The 16472-nt window shown below is 45.3% G+C and overlaps 1 protein-coding gene across 1 annotated transcript; it reads left to right on the top strand.

Moving 5' to 3' along the window:
* The first annotated feature begins 1485 nt into the window (after positions 1-1485).
* On the top strand, positions 1486-16417 carry selenoe (selenoprotein e). The gene is made up of 4 exons (XM_059986924.1): positions 1486-1602; positions 8444-8520; positions 13560-13638; positions 16135-16417. The coding sequence occupies exons 1-4, from the start codon at positions 1486-1488 to the stop codon at positions 16276-16278; spliced, it is 417 nt and encodes a 138-aa protein (XP_059842907.1). The 3' UTR covers positions 16279-16417.
* Positions 16418-16472: the final 55 nt, after the last annotated feature.

Raw genomic sequence — 16472 nt, 5'->3', positions numbered from 1 at the left:
AACACACAGTCAGCATGTTAGGCGGAGGCCCTTCATCTGAAATGGAAAGAAAGGGGGCAGAAGCGAGAATAAGAGGGTGGGGAATGGGGAGGAAGGAGTACAAGCTGGTGGGTGATAGGAAAGACCAGGTGAGGGGGAAGGAGTGTGAGTGGGGGAGTAAGAAGCTGGCAGGGAGGGTGGAGCAGGTAAACGACAGAAGAAGAAAGAATCCAGTGGAGTTTGCATGTGGGTTGATGAGCTTTTGTAGTTCTGTCCTGGTGCTGTTTGTGAGCCCACGAGTCATGCAGCACAGATAAAGCACAAAACCTAGAACACAGTACAGCATAGTGGGATCAGAGTCGGGTTAATATCACTGATAGATGTTGTGAAATTTGTTGTTTATCAGCAGCAATACATTAAATGGGCTATAACTTAGAAAAAGAGCTATATATTTTTAAAAATGTGTTCTGCAAAAAGAGAGCAGAAGTAGTGAGATAGTATACATGGGTTCATTGCCCATTCCAAAATCTGATGATGGAGTGGAAGAAGCTATTCCTAAAGATTGTCCACATGTCTTCAGGCTTCTGTATCTCCTGTATTATGGTAGTAAAGAGAAGAGGACATGTCCTGGGTGGTGGGAGTCCTTAATGAAGGAAGCCGCCATTTTGAGACATCGCCTTTTGAAGATGTTCTCAGTGCTGGGGAGGCTAGTGCCCCTGATGGAGTTGGCTGAGGTTACAACCCAGATCCTGTCCAGTGGCCCTTCGGCCCACAATGTTGTGCCGACCCATGCCATCCATATTCTAAACTATTCCTCATCCACCTTTCCCCCACCGTATGGAGAGTGAGGGAAGCCTTGTGCCGTGTTAAGCTTTGGTTCCTCCTGTGCTACGAGAGCTGTGTTCAGATCCACCTTCCCCTTAAATGTACAATGGCAAGCTTGGAATTTCTAGATTGTTGTTAGACTGGTAATCTGGCTTTAATTTAGTGCAGTTCACTTTAACTTGTAGACTGGTGCTCAGGTTGGTTTGAACCTGTTACAGACTTTCTCTGCTCAACACCTGGAGCCCGTTAACTCTCTGCAGCTTGATCATGCCCTGTCCTCTGCAGTGCAGAGTATTCACTTTTCCCTAAAAGACCATTCAAGTAGCTTGGCTTGCTAGCTTTGAGTTCCACAGACAGTAGCTGTAGTGCTGACGTGTTGTACAAGCTCGTGTTCCCTGAGAAAGAGATTAAAACTATCACCTGTTACACAGGTGGGACAGGAACAAACCATCACACTGTAGGTGAACAGCACTGAAGACAGGGCAAGCCAGTACAGAAAGGGTCCCTCACTCTGACTGTACTCGGCATTGGGAACATTTCCTTCTTTGACTTAAGTCAGCTATTAAAATCTTCTTCATTTAGTGCTGTGTGAGTCTCCTACCTCCAGCCAATGGTTTCACCCTGAACTAATACGAGCCTAGAATTTGCTACGTACGTTGCCTCAGGACTCACTCAGGAAAAATGGTGCAGGCACTGCTCTTGTGTGCTCTGGCACTGACTCTACACCACGTTGTTGGCCAGAACGAAACTGAAAATGCTGATGGGAGAGAAATGGAAATAGCCCAAGCCACACTGGTGGTAAGTGTCCTCTCTTTCCCGAGGGGGTGTGTGTGGGTAAGGGGCTGAGTTGTATCCTATTGCTCACATGCAAAATGGTGGAGGAACTCAGCAGATTAGGCAGCATCTATGGAGGGGAATAAACAGTTAAAATTTCTGGCCAAGACCCTCAGGAGACCTGATGAAGAATCTCAGCCTGAAATGTTGACTGCTTAATCCGCTCCGTAGATGCTCCCTGACTTGTTGATTTTCTCCTGCTCTTAACGTGTTGCCTAAGATTTCCAGCATCTGCAGGATCTCTCGGGTTTTCCATTGCTGTGGAGAGATGGTGGGCAAGATGCAGGACACTTGTTGTTCCAAAGCTGGAGGATGCCGGAAGATTGATTTCTCAGCTGGAGGAGCTGAATCAACCACCTTCTCTCTCACCGTCAGCATGCAAGCCAAGTTTCTTGGTTAGAAGATCATCTCTACAGCTCTGGTGTTAGTTGTAACTTTCAAGCGGGGAGGACCCATGGTTAGATTTGAGGTGGAGGGCTGTGTGGTTTGCACTTGGAAAAGATCAGAGGGGATTTTGATAGCAGAAAATAATCCATGACGAAGAAAGCTTTTGATTTGATCGTAGTTTTGGTCAGGGCAAGTCACAATGTATTCCAATTGTTGTGAACATATCAAAGCTGTCAAAATGAGGTGGCAAATGGAGAAAAGAGCGGGATACTGAATCACTACTCTCAAATTGTTAAACTAGTGAGATAATGCATTAGGTTAGTATTATGTTTTGTCACTTCTAAACATTTATCTCATTTAAAGGAAAACACAGTGTCTGGGAACACGAGTGCAACTTCATTTTTACTTTAAATGAGGCACGCACGTATCACACGGTAGCGTGATTAAATGTGCAATTAACATATTTTACATATAACACATAATTAATTACTTAAATGAACAAGAATGTTGAATCTATATATATATATGTATATATACAAGATATCAAATACAAAAACAGACATGAGGGAGGCAAATGATGTGCACCCTCAAGGCAAATGCTACGATTGCTTGTCGTGTTTTAGTTAAAGCATCTGGGGAATTGGCCCTCACTAGACTATGAGAACCATTCTACATGCTGGTCATCCACTATGTGAATACGGGCTAGTTCCCGTCTTCAGGTCTCCTTTTGCCGTCTTGGAGCTTTATCCCCTGTCCCATTCTGTTAAGTAATTGGCTGTTACTAATAATAATAAATAATTATATAAGATGATCAGTATTTGAATCTTCCACGTCATACTGAAGCAAACCAGACCCTGTAGCAGTATAGAGGACAGATACAGGGCTGATGTTTGGTGCTAGAGAGATGAGAAAAAAACCCAGCAGTAGCAGGAGAACTGGTAGCAGCTTAGCGTCAGAAACAGCAAGTCTAGGACATGCTCGGTAATTACCTCCTCACACAGGGATGCACCATATGGTGGAGCAGGTTACTGGGAGATATACTGGGATCGGGGCACTAGGTTCATTAGGTTCCCACTCTGGGTCTCAATGCTCCATGGTATAAAAGAGGATGTGAACCCCTTTACATTTTAGAGTATTAAGGAGACAGGTCTAAACATGATGCTAACAGTTACAATGTGTTAAAGCATTCACCATGGGGTGAGGGGTTGAAAAGATGGCGCTGGCAGAATGAAAGAAACACGTGGTGCATATATAAGAGTTGTTGACCAGCATTTATAAAGGAACAAGAAGCACTGGTTTGGTACACTTATTGATTGATTGAGATTGGAGATTGGAGTAATCCAGCTCTTTGAGGCATGCCGTTCAATTTAACCAGAGCCTGATCATGACCAATTAACTCACTAACCAGTAGGTCTTTGGACTGTGGGAGAAAACTGGAGCACCCAGAGGAAACCCACACAGTCCTAGGGAGAATGTACTGCGGTGAACTACGTGTGCCTGTCTGGACACACCCCCTGCTGACTGCTCCTGTGGCTCCTCCCACAGACCCCTGTATAAAGACGATCAAGGCCTGAGCCCGGCCTCTCAGTCTCCAGGGTGTAGTATGGTGGTCAACCACTGCTTGTTCCTTCTTCCAGTCAATAAAAGCCGATATCTCTCCTTTACGTCTCAGAGTGAGTTATTGATGGTGCATCAATTTTATTGACTGGAAGTTTTAAAACATGGAAACTGTTTTACATCCGGAAAGATTGGATTTGGACCCCCAAGACCCTGAAGCAGCTCTTGCCTTTGAACTCTGGCTTGCATGCTTCCAATCATACTTGGAGGAGGTTCGTGCGACTGACCCTGCCGTTATGCACAGAATTCTCCTCTCGAGGGTCACCCCAAAAGTTTATTCCATTATCCGGGACCTGCCGACCTACGATGGGGCACTGGACGCCCTCAAAAGACAGTACCTGCGGCCAGTGAACAACGTCTACGCAAGATATCGTTTAGCTACCCGGCGACAGCGGCCTGGAGAATCGAGCGCCGAGTTTCTCCGAGCACTACAGACACTCGTCCGAACTTGTGACTGCAAGATGCTCATGGCAGAACAGCATGTGGAGCTGCTGGTATGAGACGCCTTTGTGACAGGACTGAGGTCAGTGTACGTGTGTCAGAGGTTGCTGGAAAAAGCCGATCTTACCTTACGCTCGGTGATCGAGATGGCCAACACTCTGGAAGCTGCTCTGCACAACGCTGACTCTGTCCAGCCGCGCAATTCCCCACCGGTTCCATGGACACCTCAGACCCCGCCGCCGCCAGTTCCCGCGAGCGAATTCGCCAACGCCGCTGCCAGTCGCGATTCCACGAGCTCCCCAAACTCGACCACGGCTGTGGCCCGTCAGAAGCCCGTGCTGTGTTATTTCTGTGGAGTCGGTAAACATTCCCGAAAACGCTGCCGGGCACGAGAAGCGACCTGCTCCAGCTGCGGAAAGCGGGGCCATTTCGCCATGGTCTGTAAGTCTAAACTACGAGTGGAGTGCAGCGCTGCGGGTGAGACATGGGGGCCGCCATCTTGCATGCCCGGACGTGGGCAGCCATCTTTGTTAGCGTCAGCATGCCCCACCTCCGACCCTCCGATGCTTACCAGGTACCCCGACAACTCAACTCCGGCCACTGTAACCCTCGACCAAAGCACCCCACACCAGCTTGCAAGGTCCATGATGGACATCCTGGTGGAGGGGCACAGGACTAGATGCCTGTTTGACACGGGCAGCACTGAGAGTTTTATTCACCCAGACACAGTGCAACGCTGCGGATTCGCAACACGGCTGGTAAGTCAGAGGATCAATTTGGCTTCTGTGTCGCATTCCTTAGACATCCGGGTGGGTTGTGTAGCGACTTTGGTGGTTCAAGGCACAGAATGTCGGAACTTTGCGCTACTGGTCATGCCTAAGCTGTGCACACCTGTGCTATTGGGGCTGGACTTCCAGAGCCATCTCGAAAGTGTGACTATGGTATATGACGGGCCCCTCCCACCACTCACTGTCAGGAATCCTCAGTTTTGTGGGACTTCATCACTACTGACCACACACACACACGGGCCCACACATCCCATCCGGAACCATGCCGACAGCTGCGCTACTGACATCACTTGCAGTCTCTCCACTCGCAAGGTCCCTCCCCATCGCTGTTCGCCAACCTGACCCCTGACTGTAAGCCTGTGGCAACTAAAAGCAGGAGGTACAGCGTGGGGGACAGGGCCTTCATTCAGTCGGAGGTGCAGCAGCTGCTCAGGGAGGGGATCATTGAGCCAGGCACAAGCCCTTGGAGGGCCCAGGTGGTTTTTTTCGGACTGGGCAGAAAAATAGGATGGTCATGGACTATAGTCAAACCATCAATAGGTTCACGCAGCTTGACGCGTACCCCCTACCCCGCATCGCAGATATGGTCAACCAGATAGCTCAGTACAAGGTGTACTCGACAATAGATCTGAAATCCGCTTATCACCAGCTCCCCATCTGCCCAGAGGACTGCCCCTACACCGCCTTTGAGGTGGGCGTCAGGCTCTATCACTTCCTGCGCATCCCCTTCGGTGTCACGAATGGTGTCTCTGTCTTCCAGAGGGAAATGGACCGGATAGTGGACCAGTACCAACTGAAGGCCACATTTCCCTATCTGGATAACATCACCATTTGTGGTCACGACAGGCCAGATCACGACGCCAACCTCCAACGATTTCTCCAAGTGGCCGCAGCTCTGAACCTTACTTATAACAGGGACAAGTGTGTGTTTGGAACCACCCGCCTTGCTATACTTGGGTATGTCGTGGAAAATGGGGTAATTGGCCCTGATCCCGAACGTATGCACCCCCTGTTAGAACTTCCTCTTCCCACCACTCTCAAGGCCCTCAGACGGTGCCTGGGTTTTTTTTCCTATTACGCCCAATGGGTCCCCCATTACGCAGACAAGGCCCGCCCCCTGGTCAAGTCTACCACGTTTCCCCTCTCTGCTGTGGCCTGCGCGGCCTTCAGCTGCATTAAAGGGGACATTGCTAAAGCTACGATGCATGTGGTGGACGAGACCATTCCCTTCCAAGTAGAGTGTGACGCCTCCGATTTCGCTCTGGCTGCTACCCTCAATCAGGAAGGCAGGCCAGTAGCATTCTTTTTTCGCACCCTCCAAGGCTCTGAAATTCGGCACTCCGCGGTGGACAAAGAAGCCCAGGCCATAGTGGAGGCCGTTAGGCACTGGAGGCACTATCTCGCCGGCAAAAGGTTCACCTTGCTGACTGACCAGCGCTCGGTTGCGTTCCTGTTCAGCAACCAACTGCGGGGCAAAATCAAAAATGATAAGATTTTGTGGTGGAGAATAGAACTCTCCACCTACAACTATGATATTCTGTACTGGCCTGGCAGACTCAATGAGCCCCCTGATGCCCTATCCCGGGGTATGTGTGCTAGCGCACAGCTCGATCAGCTATACGCCCTTCATACACAACTTTGCCATCCAGGGTCACCCAATTTTACCATTTCGTGAAAGCCCAGAACCTGCTGTACTCCCTGGGGGACATCAGGACGATGACCAGGGACTGCCAAATTTATGCTGAGTGCAAACCGCACTTCTACCGTCCTGACACGGCGCAACTTGTCAAGGCCACCCGCCCTTTTGAGCAACTGAGTGTTGACTTTAAGGGCCCCCTTCACTCCACTGACCGCAATGTCTATTTTCTCAATGTTATCGACGAGTACTCGCGGTTCCCCTTTGCCATCCCCAGCCCCGACACCACTGCCACGTCCGTCATAAAAGCCCTGCGCCAGCTCTTCACTCTGTTCGGGTATCCCTGCTATATCCACAGTGATAGAGGGTCCTCCTTTATGAGTGACGAGCTGCGCCGGTACCTGCTGGCTAGGGGCATTGCTACTAGTAGGACCACGAGCTATAATCCCCGGGGAAATGGACAGGTGGAGAGGGAGAATGCCACAGTGTGGAAGGCCACACTTTTAGCCCTTAAGTCAAAAGGGTTGCCGATCTCTCGATGGCAGGAGGTCCTCCCCGAGGCACTCCACTCTATCCGCTCCCTGTTATGTACATCCACCAATGCCACCCCTCACGAACGCCTATTCTCTTTTCCCAGGAAGTCTGTCACTGGGATCACCCTGCCAGTTTGGTTGACGTCCCCAGGGCCAGTGCTGTTCCGGAAACATGTGAGGAGTAATAAATACTCCCCGCTGGTCGAGAGGGTTCACCTTCTACATGCGAACCCCCAGTATGCCTACGTGGTCTTACCTGATGGGCGGGAGGACACGGTCTCTGTCCGCGACCTGGCGCCCGCAGGTGCAGCAGACCACTACCCCGAACACTCCCCCGGTAACTATGAACCCTGTACCCGAGGTGACACCGCGCACACCAGGCCCTACACAGACTCCTCACGGCACTCATATACCGGGCGTTTCGTACGCGTATATACCAGGCACCTCGCACACGCGTGAGGGACCTCTGGCGCCTAGTGGGCTGGAACCAGCACAACCTCCGGCACCTGTGCAATCACAGCCGGTGCTACGTAGATCGCTGCGACAGATTCGACCACCTGATAGACTTAACCTGTAAGAAACTTTGCCACATGGGGACTCTTTTAAAACAAAGGGGGAGTGAATGTGGTGAATGTGCCTGTCTGGACACGCCCCCTGCTGACTGCTCCTGTGGCTCCTCCCACAGATTCCGGTATAAAGGCCATCAAGGCCTGAGCCCGGCCTCTCAGTCTCCAGGATGTAGTATGGTGGTCACTCACTGCTGGTTCCTTCTTCCAGTCATTAAAAGCCGATATCTCTCCTTTACGTGTCAGAGTGAGTTATTGGTGGTGCATCATGTACAAATTCTTTACATGCAGCAGTGGGAATTGAACCAGGGTCACCTGTACTGTAAAGTGTCGCGCTGGCCTGAGATAATAGTGCATCAGACATAGCTTCCAATATTCTTGCCACGTGTTGTTACATCAGCTATTGACTCCTACTAAAATAGAAAGGGAAAACTATTACAAAGTCAGTTAATAAATGCTTTGCACGGCAGAAAGATCCTCAGTTGATCCACATCAGTTGCTCCAATCAACTCTAATTAGACAGATACATGGATAGAAAAGGTTTAGGAAGTAATAGTCTGTACAGAATAATGATAAATATTACTATAACCATAATTACCATTATGACATTCAACTCTGGTCTAACTGAAGCAGACCAGAATTCTCCCCATTTGTACTCTAGGTCAAACATCGGTAAGTGGGATCAGCCTAGACAGGCATCTTGCTTGACATGGACGAATTGAGCAAAGGGACATGTTTCTGTGCTGTACTACATTATGACTCTAACTCCATGGAGGATAAAGACCCCACTGAATTCTGGAATGCTGCAAAATGTTTCAATCTGATTTTATTTTGCAGGCTCCCAGTTTAGTTGGATGATCCATTAAGAAGATGCCAGGGCTGTACCAGTTCCTCTTGGACCGACTGGCATTGTAGTATCCTTTTGAATGACTGTAAGAAAAAGACAAGCTATCATGTTGGGTCTCTGTTTAGTTTCTGATCCTTAGTGTTCTTCCTGGGATCAGGAGTGACAAGCAGTCTTAATTGCAAAATTTCAGTTTATTATGGAGTGCAAACAAAGATACAAATGCTAAGCAAACTACATAAAGAGCTGAGAATCAATACTAAGAGCTTTATGAATGAAAAGGAATAAAGAAGCCAAGATGGCACCTCTGAAAAATCTATCACTTCTATAATAATATAAGGAAAATTCCTTAGATATGAATGAACTAGTTAATAGGCTATATAATTAAAACAATTACATCATGCTAATACTTAGCCAATGAAAAATGAGGAAGGTGATAAACCATTAGTTTAGCTGCTATACCGTTTTCTGCCAGTGAGTGGGAAAAATATATGAGTTAAAAAGTGCAAATCTTATAGAAGGTATTATTTTAAAAAAACAGCTTCTTCAGATATGTTGATGACACCTTTGTAGTGTGGCCATGTGGACACCAGGCACTCCAGATCATCTGAACAGCATATATCCAAACATTCAATTTACAATGGAGAAGAATGGTTGCTTCCCATTCCTGGACATTCTAATACGATGGAAACCAAACAGTAGCCTCGGACCTCGGACATGGCATCTGTCAGAAACCCACTCACACAGACTTATTCCTCAAAAATAACAGTCACCATCGCTCTTCCTAACGTTGAAAGGTTCTTTCTGTTTCGATTAACCGCGCTAAAATAATTTCAGATTCAGAGAGTCTCCCCAAGGAAATAAAACGATATCGCATGATGTACCAGCAGATTGGCCACAAGGTGAAGGAAACCAATCTAGCCCTTAAAAAATTCGAGGAAAAAACCAGGAAACCTAACGACAAGGAGGAACCTGCTGCTACCACCTGACTTCCTTATATTGCTACGATTTCTGGAAGGATCACCAGGGTCCTGAAGAACTACCAGATGAATACCATCCACAGACCTGTAAGGAAACTCAAATCACAGCTTATGCAAGTCAAAGGTGACCTGGGACTTAGGTCAGAAGGTGCTTACAGGATTACCTGTGAATGCTGAGCAGCATATACCGGCCAGACAAAACACGGTGGAAACCTGCATTAAGGAGCACAGGAGGTGCATTCATTTAGGATACACGGAGAAATCAGTGGTAGCAGAACATGGCGTTCACAATGGCCACAGGATTGACTTCAATGGCATAAAACCAGTGTGCTGCACCAATGGTTTTTGGGACCACCTGGTAAAAGGAGCCATTGAAATAAAACTAGAGGAAAAGAATTTTAACAAGGGTGAAAGTCTCACTCTAATTAAGAACTGAAAATCGATTGTAAACAAGGTGGGAGAGCAGAAATCTGATTGGATGAGGACTAACCAATCGGGGGCACAGACTAAGGGGGAAACACGCCACTGATTAGACATGCCCAGACATCATCCCTGATGAAGGTGGCAGAGTTTGTCTTCAAAACATTGGTTATAATCAATACCTGGACCCACCTGGAAGCCTAAGAAGAGTTCATTCATCATAGACGCTAGAAAAGCACTGGATCCTTTGAAAACGGTTGCTGGTTTTCAACAGCACCATTCTCTCATGCACCTCAGGGATTCACAGTAGCTGATTATCCAGATACAAGACCTCCAAAGTAGGAATTAATTGCTGAAAACTTTAGTAATATCATTTGTCACACTGTGTCCCTTTGTCATCCATTACAGTAATAATTGTATAAACAGACAGATGAAAACTGGGGATTAATGTGAGGTTTGTCACTCTAATAGTTGAAGGGACAATTTTAACATGTGCTCTTAACTCCTTCCTCATTAATTTTTGAGAGAGCTTTTTTATGTGCCCTGTTTTCCAAACTTCAGCAGAGACCATGCTTTAAAAGGGTTTTGAGAAGCAATGAAGGCTCCCTTCGCCTACTTGGGAGATTGTGTAGCAGAAGTCCAAACACCTTCCACGGTTCCGAATTCTTTTTATATCCTAGTCCAACAAACATCTGCTGTTCACTGATTTTATATCAGCTGAGACAGTGTATTTTTGTAGGTAGGATCCCCCAGTTCTACTACTTTGTGTGTGAAGAAATCCTCCCTTTGCCTCTAATTTGCAGGCCACATCCTGTTGTCTGGGACTGTACCTGCTCAGTTCTATTCAGTGCCCTAATAATCTCAATCACCTGTAGCATGTTCTATTAATAATACTGTGTAGAACCTATTTCATTTACCAAACCCTCTTCATCAAAAACCTTAGAATATCTGCGGAGCTACAGTACTGTGCAAAAGTCTTAGGCTCATATATGTAGCTAGGGTGCCTAAGGCTTTTTCATAGTTTCAGAGTAATTTTATGTATTGCACTGTACTGCTGCCATAGCAAAAAATCATGAGATATGTGAATGATGATAAACATGATTATGATATGGGTCTCTATTTCGGATTGGTAGTGGGAAGGGGACAGGGAGAGGGGAATCATGGTTGGGAAAATGGGAAGGGAGAGGGAAGCACCAGATATTAATCAATAAACCAATTGTTTGGGATCAAATGACCTTGCCTGGTGTCTCAGGGCTGGGTGCATTTGCATCTGTACCATCTCCCTGCCCTGGAACTCCTTCTGTGTCATCTGTCCCACACCTCTCCCACGGTGCTCCACCCTTCTCATTCCCAGCATCCTTTACTCCCACCACATTTACAAACTCGCTCTCTGCTCCATGATAACAAGTACAGTACTGTGCAAAAGTCATAGGCTCCTGTGGTAAACTTTGTGTATACCTGTCTGGACACGCCCCTCTGCTGACCGCTCCTGTGGCTCCTCCCACAGACCCCTGTATAAAGGCGATTGGAGGCACTGCTCCTCCCTTAGTCTCTGAGATGCTATGGTCACGTTTGCAGCTAATAAAAGCCTATCTTTTGCCTCCCGTCTCCGAGAGTTATTGATGATGCATCAGCTCCCTAGCTATATACCGTATATGTGCCTCAGACTTTTGGGCAGTACTGTATACAATTCACTGGTTTTGAAATAAGCAAGCTCCAATTGCATTTATTTTTATTTAAAAAGATAATCCAGGAATTGAATTGAAAGAACTTTGAAAATATATAGCAAAGGAACTACATTTCCCACACCAGCTTTATTTGATGCACTGAACATTTAGTGCTCAAGATCTGCGGGTCTTTATTGAACTATTTTTCTCCTGCATTATGTATATAGCTATGTTAAGTTAAGTGAGATCCAGCCCCTGAGTCACTAATGATTCCCTGGAATTCTGACATACATGCAAAAGGTGCTGGAAACAGCCAGCAGGTCAGGCATTATCGATGGGAAGAGAAAGAAGTAATGGCTCAGGTCAAGTACCCATGATCAGATCTGGGAAGTGAGAAAATAATTTATTTTTAGGAGATTTGAGGAAGGAAAAATTAAGATTCCCTGATAAGATAGAGTCAGGATTGCTGTGTTGACAATCTGTTGCTGAAACCATCTGGTTAATAGATTAATGAGGACACTTAAAGAAAGGGGGCAAATAAGCAAAGGGACACGTAAGAGTTACAAACGCAGGTCAGAGAAGTAGGGAATCCCCGATAGATTAGACAGTGTCATCAGGAAGAGAAAAAGCGAGTATCTGTTACAGAAAGTTAATCTACAATGACCTGACTATTTCTGATACAACAGAGAAAGTGAATTCCCAGAAATTTGATATTTGATATTGAGCACTCAAAGTTGTGGGGTGTATGGAGTGTCCAGGGAGGACACTTCCGTAGAAAAATTTACCAAGGACAATCATGAAATATACAAAGTTGTATATATTGTTATGTACCCCGTAACTGGATCACTTACCAGCAAAGATAGAGAGGTCCGTTGAAGTCTGATGGCACTATTTTCAAACATTTTTATTTATGAAGGGGCACAAAAGTAAGGTTAATACAAACATTCTGATAATATACGTCGTCAATACTCAATCTAAAGCGCGGGTATAGTAATAATCATCATTAAGAAATAAGCTCTACTGTTGTCTAGGGGATAATATATTGTCCATTGGAAATATAAAAGTCACTCAGAAGTCTGCAGGCTTCAGCCTTTTGGGAATCGCTGGGTTTCATGTGTTTGAGAGAGAGGGAGAGAGAGAGAGATTGGTGAGAAAAGGAAAACTTGCCCGGGTCTTTATGAAGCAAATCCATTGAATCAGGGGAGCGTTGGTTCCCCGTTGTTAGTTCGAAGTCCTTTTCGGTGTTATCAGCCACCCACTCCCCAGGCAAAGGAGAACGGAACGCACGTGGCTTTGAAAGGCTTCCTGCTACGACGGGATCGCTATCGTGTCTTCTTGGTGCATCTGAAGGGGTTGTGTTCCCCCCCCCCCCCCAGACTCTCCTTTATACTTCCTCACGGGGTCGCAGGTGTCAATCAGGATGAGATGATGCAATCTCTCTCTCAACCAGCCCACTTTGCCCGAGGGCTTTACACGTGGTCTCCATGAGACAACAGTCAATGTCGCCTTGTTTTGCATCCCGGTGGAACGCAGGATTCGGCACGTCTCTCTCTCTCCCATTTCCTGTGTCTATTCAGCACATCTCTCTCTCCCACTTCCTGGGTCTACTGACCCCGCCTCAACTAGTGCTCTTGCGATTCTCACAAAGGAGGGGGCTGTGGACATAACAATACATTCCAAGAAATATATATATTTCTTTCTTTTTTATGGGAATGTGTGGTGGATAAAGGGGTTAAGTTTAAATTAATGTAAAAAGTCTGATCTTGATTGTCAGCATGACTTGGTAGGCTGAAAGAATTATTTCTTCACTGTATCACTCTATCAGGGTAAAGTGCCTCTACACAACCGATAGTAGATAGAAATTAATTCCTCCTATTGTTTTGTCTTCAGAATTTCATTCCTTCCCAGCTCTCACCTACTCTCTAGGCTTTGTTAACTTCACGTAACTGTATAGTCAGATTTAGTTTCTAAAGCACAGCTGCAAAGATTCGTTCAGAATTTATCCTACGTTCAGATCCACTTTCCTTAACTCTAACCCTTAGTCATAATCTGAAGTATGACTTGCAACAAAACCAGGAACCTCAGCTCCTCTTCCATAATTTGAAGGGTGAAGTTGTTAAGGTTAGTCTCTGTTTGGATTTACACACAGCATTTAAAATGGCACCACAATCAAACTCTGGGGTCTTTCTCCTCCTATAAGTAGTAGAAAACACTGAGTAGTAATGAGGGAAGTGGGCAAAGGGGATGAAAATTTACTGACAATAAAAGGTCTTTGGAAAGGGAGAGTGCAAGGAGTATGTAAAGAGGTAAATTGAATCCACAAAGAGAGGGGAAATGGAGTATAATGTGAAGAAAGGTGGGGTTGGCATAGCTGTTGTCTCATATTTCCAGTGCTTGGGCTCAATCCTGACGTCTTGTACTACCTGAGTGGAAATTGAACATGCTTCTTGTGCCCACATTGATTTCTCTTAGGAGTTCTGGTTTCCTCCCATGTCCTAAAGGTTACAGTTGTCATTCCAAATTGCCCCTAGTGTTCAGGTGAGAGATACAATCTGGTGGAAATTTGGGGAGAATAAATAATCTGATTCATATATTGATTAGTCAAGGCATGAAGGGATAGGGAGAGAAGACAGGAGATTGGGGCTGGGAGGGAAAATGGTTCAGCCATGAAGAAATGGTGGAGCAGACTCGAAGGGCCAATTGGCCTAATTCTTCTCCCGTATCTTATGGTCTTATTTGGCTGCATGACAGTCAACAGAGACTCAGTGGCCAGGGAGGCCATACATCCACGTCGTATGTTTCTGAGATGAAATGTGAAGATAGCCACTTTGTCTGAAACAGTGTGGAGAATTCTTACAGGTGAGATAATGGGATTATCAGTATTGGAACTACTTAGGTGTCTCTCTGCACAAGTCATATGGACGTATCTTGTAGAAATGGCAAATCGCTAAGGAAGTAATTGTTTTAGCATGGGAGAAAAGAGGAAAGAGACTAATTGAGGTATTGATGAGACCACACTAAGAGTACAAAATTCAAAGTTCAAACAAAATGTTTTTATTAGAATACATATATGTCACCATATACAACCCAGAGATTCATTTTTTCTGGGCATTCTCAATAAATCTATAGAATAATAACCATAATATAATCAATGAAAAACCACTCAACTTGGGCATTCAACCAGAGTGCAGAAGACAATAAATTGTGTAAATACAAAAATAAATAATAATAATAATAAATAAATAAGAGTTAAATATCAATAACATGAAATGAAGAGTCCTTGAAAGTGAGTCCATAGGTTGTGGGAACATTTCAATGATGGGGCAAGTGAAGTTATCAGTTTTGTTTCAAGAGAGTCCTGAGGCTCTTCTACCTTCTTCCTGATGCAGCAGAATGTAGAGAGCATGTCCTGCATGGAGGAGGGAATCCCTGATGATGGATGTTGCTTTTTTATGACAGCCTTTCGAGTGGCTGTGCTCAATTGTGGGGACGGCTTAACCCATGATAGACTGGGCCGTATCCACTCTTTTTTTGTAGGATTTTCCATTCAAGGCCAGGCTGTGTTGCAGACAGTCAATATACTCTGCACCACACATCTATAGAAGTAAAGTTAGCCAGTTTTATTTCTTCCCTAAGTTAAAGTATTATTGTATGATAAAGTTAATATATTCTCACCAATTGTAGAGATATGGGGACAAAAGGAGATATTCAAAGGTTCAAAAGTATCAAAAGTACATTTAATGTCAGAGAAATGTATAGAATATACATCCTGAAATGCTTTTTCTTCGCGAAACATCCACGAAAACAGAGTTGGAGTTGAGGTGGACTTTCAGTAATGATGTTAAATGGTTAAAATAGATCCAAGTACTTAACGATCTGCTTCGAAATTCAAATACAAGACTGCAGATGCTGAAAAGCCAAAGCAGAAGCAACATATTGGTAGAAACACTCAAAAGGTTGTGGAAATAGAAACTTTAGGTTGAAATGAGAAAGAGAGAAAATCTGGTCTGTCACGTGGAGGAAAGGTCTAAACACTATTCCCCAATCTTACCATAAACTCTTAATTCCAATTTATCCAGTTATTTTTTCCAGATTAGGGGTTCATTTATAATTTTTACAAATGCTCTCAAGCAACACGGAGAAACAGAAGACTCCAAATGTTGGGATCTATAGCAGAAAGCAAACTGCTGGAGGAACTCAGTGAAACATGGAATGTGGAATCTATCCCTTTGCCTCTGCAGATGCTGCCTGACCAGTTGAGTTCTGCCAGCAGTTTGCTTTTACTCTTCCCAGCATCTTATTTGATTTGTCTTTTCCTCTCTGTTTATCACATCCTACAAAAGGAATGTGGCATATTTTGTTTTTCAGGAGCATTCTCAGTTTATGCTTCAACTGAATTGACTTTCAATTCTTCCCTGTTCTCTGAAGAACAATCTCAGCTGCTTTAGCCTTTGGTGGTTAATTAACAACTTGACTTTTCAAAATCTGTGTCTAAAAACTGGTGTAATTCATTAAAAGTAATTGTTCTGATTGACTGCCTGTTGTTTCTTAGTCTACTGGTTGTCGCCTCAGTCAGTGCCAATTGTGTCCTCAGCCACCTGGTTTTGCCTTTCACAGAGCCTGCCCGTGAAGGATATGACAGCTGATGAGATTTCTGCCCTTCTCGAATCATTGGGGTTCTATAAAAAATCAGCCAAGGGAGAGCATGTCCCGAAGGAGTTCCAAAACTTCCCACTGAAGGCGCCACGAGAGGAGCTGTAGGTCAACAGCAGGCCTCCTAGTTTCTTCGAATTCAGCGTGGAGATCACTTCCAAAAAGCATGGATGATGTCTGGGTCTGAAAGGCTGTCAACAGCCAGGGCTTCAGCTGAGTGTCTGCTTCTTGGTGTGAGAACCACTAAAGGTCTTTGTTTAACATTAAAAAAATGTGTATAACTTCATTCTTTGGTGTCAGTT

The sequence above is a fragment of the Hypanus sabinus genome, chromosome 13 (assembly GCF_030144855.1).
Source record: "Hypanus sabinus isolate sHypSab1 chromosome 13, sHypSab1.hap1, whole genome shotgun sequence".
In the NCBI taxonomy this organism is placed as follows: Eukaryota; Metazoa; Chordata; class Chondrichthyes; order Myliobatiformes; family Dasyatidae; genus Hypanus; species Hypanus sabinus.
This window is presented reverse-complemented; position numbering and strand designations above follow the sequence as displayed.